Raw genomic sequence first — 3,299 nt, 5'->3', positions numbered from 1 at the left:
TTAGCCTAGTTGATTGCGCAAATAAGTTTTTATTAATTTTAACTTGGAAAACATTCTTTCTGCACAAGCTGATGTTACAGGAATGGTTAGCATTATTCTTAGAGCAATGGTTAGATTAGGAAATAATCCGTTAGAAGTTTTTAAAATATTTAGTGCCTGGAGCGAATTTGTGTCTTCGTCAACTAAAGATCGGAAAATAATCAGTTCAGAAAATAAATCAAATCCATCTACATCTTTTAGATCGTTATCTGTTAATATTATTTGCAAATCTTTACAGTGTTTTAATAAGACATCGTTCTCCGTGGTTTTCAACTTGCTAATTCAATGCAAAAATCCAAAATTGTCCGAATAAGTCTCCAACTGTTTAAAGCGTTTCTCAATCGACTGTTTGCATTGTCAAGAATGATGAAAAAATAATTTGTACGAAACCTGTCTTCATTATTTAACATGGGTTCGTCGACGTTTTCATATTCGAATAGTTTCTTTTTTTTTCTTACTCGTGGATTTTTGAAAGCCACTGTAATATCAGCATTTTTGGCTAATTTGTTAGGGGCACTTTTCGCCAAATTGAACTCGTTTTCTCTGTATTGGTGCAAAAACTGAAGAAGACTTTGAACCATTTTTACAGAAGTATTTATATCCATGTTATGATCTTGAACACTTTTGCTCACAATATTTACTTCTGTTAAAATATCATACCAAATCACAAGACTTAATATAAATTCATAGTTACCGATTTCATTAGATTGTGAAACAGCCTCACTTTTGGCCATCAAATCATTAGCGGTGTAAGAAACTTCTTCTAAAGTATCTAAAATACTAGAAAGTTGAAAACTTAAAGCTTTCACGCTATTTTTACGACTCTCCCACCTCGTTTCTGACCATTGTTTAACCGTGAATTGTGTACAATGCTTTTTAATAATACTTCAGCGATATGTTGATGTAGACAATAATGTATAAACACGTCGAACTATACCAAAAAATGTAATGGCTATAGTTGATTTTTTAGCAGAATCGCAGAGGACTAAATTTAAATTATGTGCACCACAAGAAGTAAAAAATGCTCGAGGATTTATATTTAAGATTCGGTTTTGAACTCCTTGATATCTGCCTGCATATTCGATTTGTGTGGAACACAAAGAGTGTATAGTTTTGCAAATTACAATAAATAATTTATTTGGTATATTACTTTGACATAGGATTTTATAAAAGTTATCCGTGATTATCCGTCTACAATTACAATTAATGTATAATTCATACAACAATGAATCATAAGAAATTCATAAATGATTTCTTCTTTTTAACTTTGCAAAATCATCGGCTAGCTTTTTCTCTGTTAATTCTTGACCAACTTCATGTTCAATTGAGATTATGACTAGACCACAAAGTCATTCGTTTTTTATTGTTAAGCGTAAGTATGTTTTGGTAAGTATCAATTTCGAAAAACTTCTTTCACCAGTTGCTACTGATACTGGTAATGTTAGCAAAATTCGTAAGCAATGAATAGTTTGGTACAAAGTCACCTGCATTTATTACAAATCTTAAGAGCTCATACGGAGCTCATAACGTGTTATGTCATCATCAACCACAGCTGGTACTGACTTTAATTCATGGGCCATTTCAATTCCATTGATATCTATTAAATCACCATCTGCGAGAAGAATTTGTAAGTGTTTGTAATGTTTTATTAGTTCTTCATGTGTGAGATTTTTTAGTTTTTTCATATTGTAATAAAAAAAAAATTATTATTATGTTCTTCAAGCTGTTGTTTTAGCATATTGCCAACACGTAAATAAATAATTGTGCATAGAACACAATTAAAGTAGGTATCTGTTAAGGGTTTTTACTATTTGATGTATGTAATTTTAGGTATTCAAATTAAATTTGTAAAGACTATTAAAAGGATATAAGTAAAACAGTAGCATGGATAAAGTATTGCTTATTTGTACTCAGTTACACAGAAAATCTGATACAACGAGAATAGTTGGTAGGTTCATCTTATCATACAAAAAAACTCCCTGTAAAAAAATTGAGTGCTATTTAATGAATAAATAAATAAAAATGGGATAAAAATTAGAAAAGAACTCTTTTTTTACGGACCACAAACTCTAAATTGATGAGAATGGATTTCTGAACGGAACGGGAATAAATTATTAGTATTATAGATCTAACGAAGCCTCAGAGGTACTATCAATATCAAACCACTATGACAAAATCAGTTGGCATAATTATTTTTAGGGTATCAAGTGGTCCAGTTCTTGTGCTAAATTTTTGGAACCTCCTCCGGACACGATAAGGGATCATAGAAAAATCCAAAACAGTCATATAAATTTTCAAAAATGTTATAGCAAAATCTAGCAAATTCAGCAGAACAATTGTACGTAATTTTTTTTTAAATCGGACAATGTGCTAGTGCGACCACAAAAATAGCACCGGCATGTTTGTCTATGGATTTATAGAGTTTAGGGACCCTAGCAAAATCTAGCAAATTCTTTGCCAAATTTCGATATCTTTTTCATAGCCCTAGCATAATGTGCCAGTGCCAAATTGACTGCCATCGTTCTGATAATCTTTATTGTTATAATTTGGGAAACGCTGACTACCGGATGATGAAAACATCCTTGAATCGTAATATTACTGCCTATAATTGGTTTCGCTGTATTCATTATGGGTATTTCAAATTCCATGTTTAAAAGAATAGGATCGGGATATTTCCCTCGTTTTACACATTAGCTTGTTACAGTACAAAACAAATGCCCATATGTATATTGTGTATTGCGTTCGAGAAGACAGGAAGCTGTAATAAAAATGGATTTTTTTTTAACTCAAAATACATTAACTATATAATAAGCGTTGATTTTTAAACTAAGTCCTGCAATCAGTAAAAAAATACTCAAGTGAGATAAACTTTGAGGTTCTTACTTTTTTAAGATATACTTAACTTTTATAATTTAGTACAATTATTTTTTGATGTCAATTTTTTTTTTTTTGTTTATTCGGACTTTTTTCTTTATATTTTGTTGCATATTCATCATTTATATTACATTATATTACACGTATAGTATTTATATATAATCAGCAGTAACATACTACGATCGGTGGGGGACTGTCCATCGATTATTATCGAGTAAAAATACAATGTTTATCATTACGATTTATGCTGTTAATAATAAAGGTCTATAAAACACGTTTATGTTGTTATTCATAGTAATAATACTTAACACAAGCATTTGAACTTGTATATATTTTTTAAATGTGTCAAAATCAAAAAATATTACCATCTATAAGTATTTTGTAAT

At 30.2% G+C, this 3,299-nt stretch overlaps 1 protein-coding gene across 1 annotated transcript; it reads right to left on the bottom strand.

Annotated features, from left to right (window-relative positions):
• Positions 1 to 1,724, bottom strand: LOC113550314 (zinc finger MYM-type protein 1-like). Its single transcript, XM_026952054.1, has 3 exons — positions 1,556 to 1,724; positions 314 to 877; positions 1 to 248 (listed from the first exon to the last, which is right to left on the bottom strand). Exons 1-3 carry the CDS (start codon positions 1,722 to 1,724, stop codon positions 1 to 3), a joined length of 981 nt encoding a protein of 326 aa, XP_026807855.1.
• Positions 1,725 to 3,299: the final 1,575 nt, after the last annotated feature.

Source organism: Rhopalosiphum maidis, chromosome 1, assembly GCF_003676215.2.
Source record: "Rhopalosiphum maidis isolate BTI-1 chromosome 1, ASM367621v3, whole genome shotgun sequence".
Lineage (NCBI taxonomy): Eukaryota > Metazoa > Arthropoda > Insecta > Hemiptera > Aphididae > Rhopalosiphum > Rhopalosiphum maidis.
This window is presented reverse-complemented; position numbering and strand designations above follow the sequence as displayed.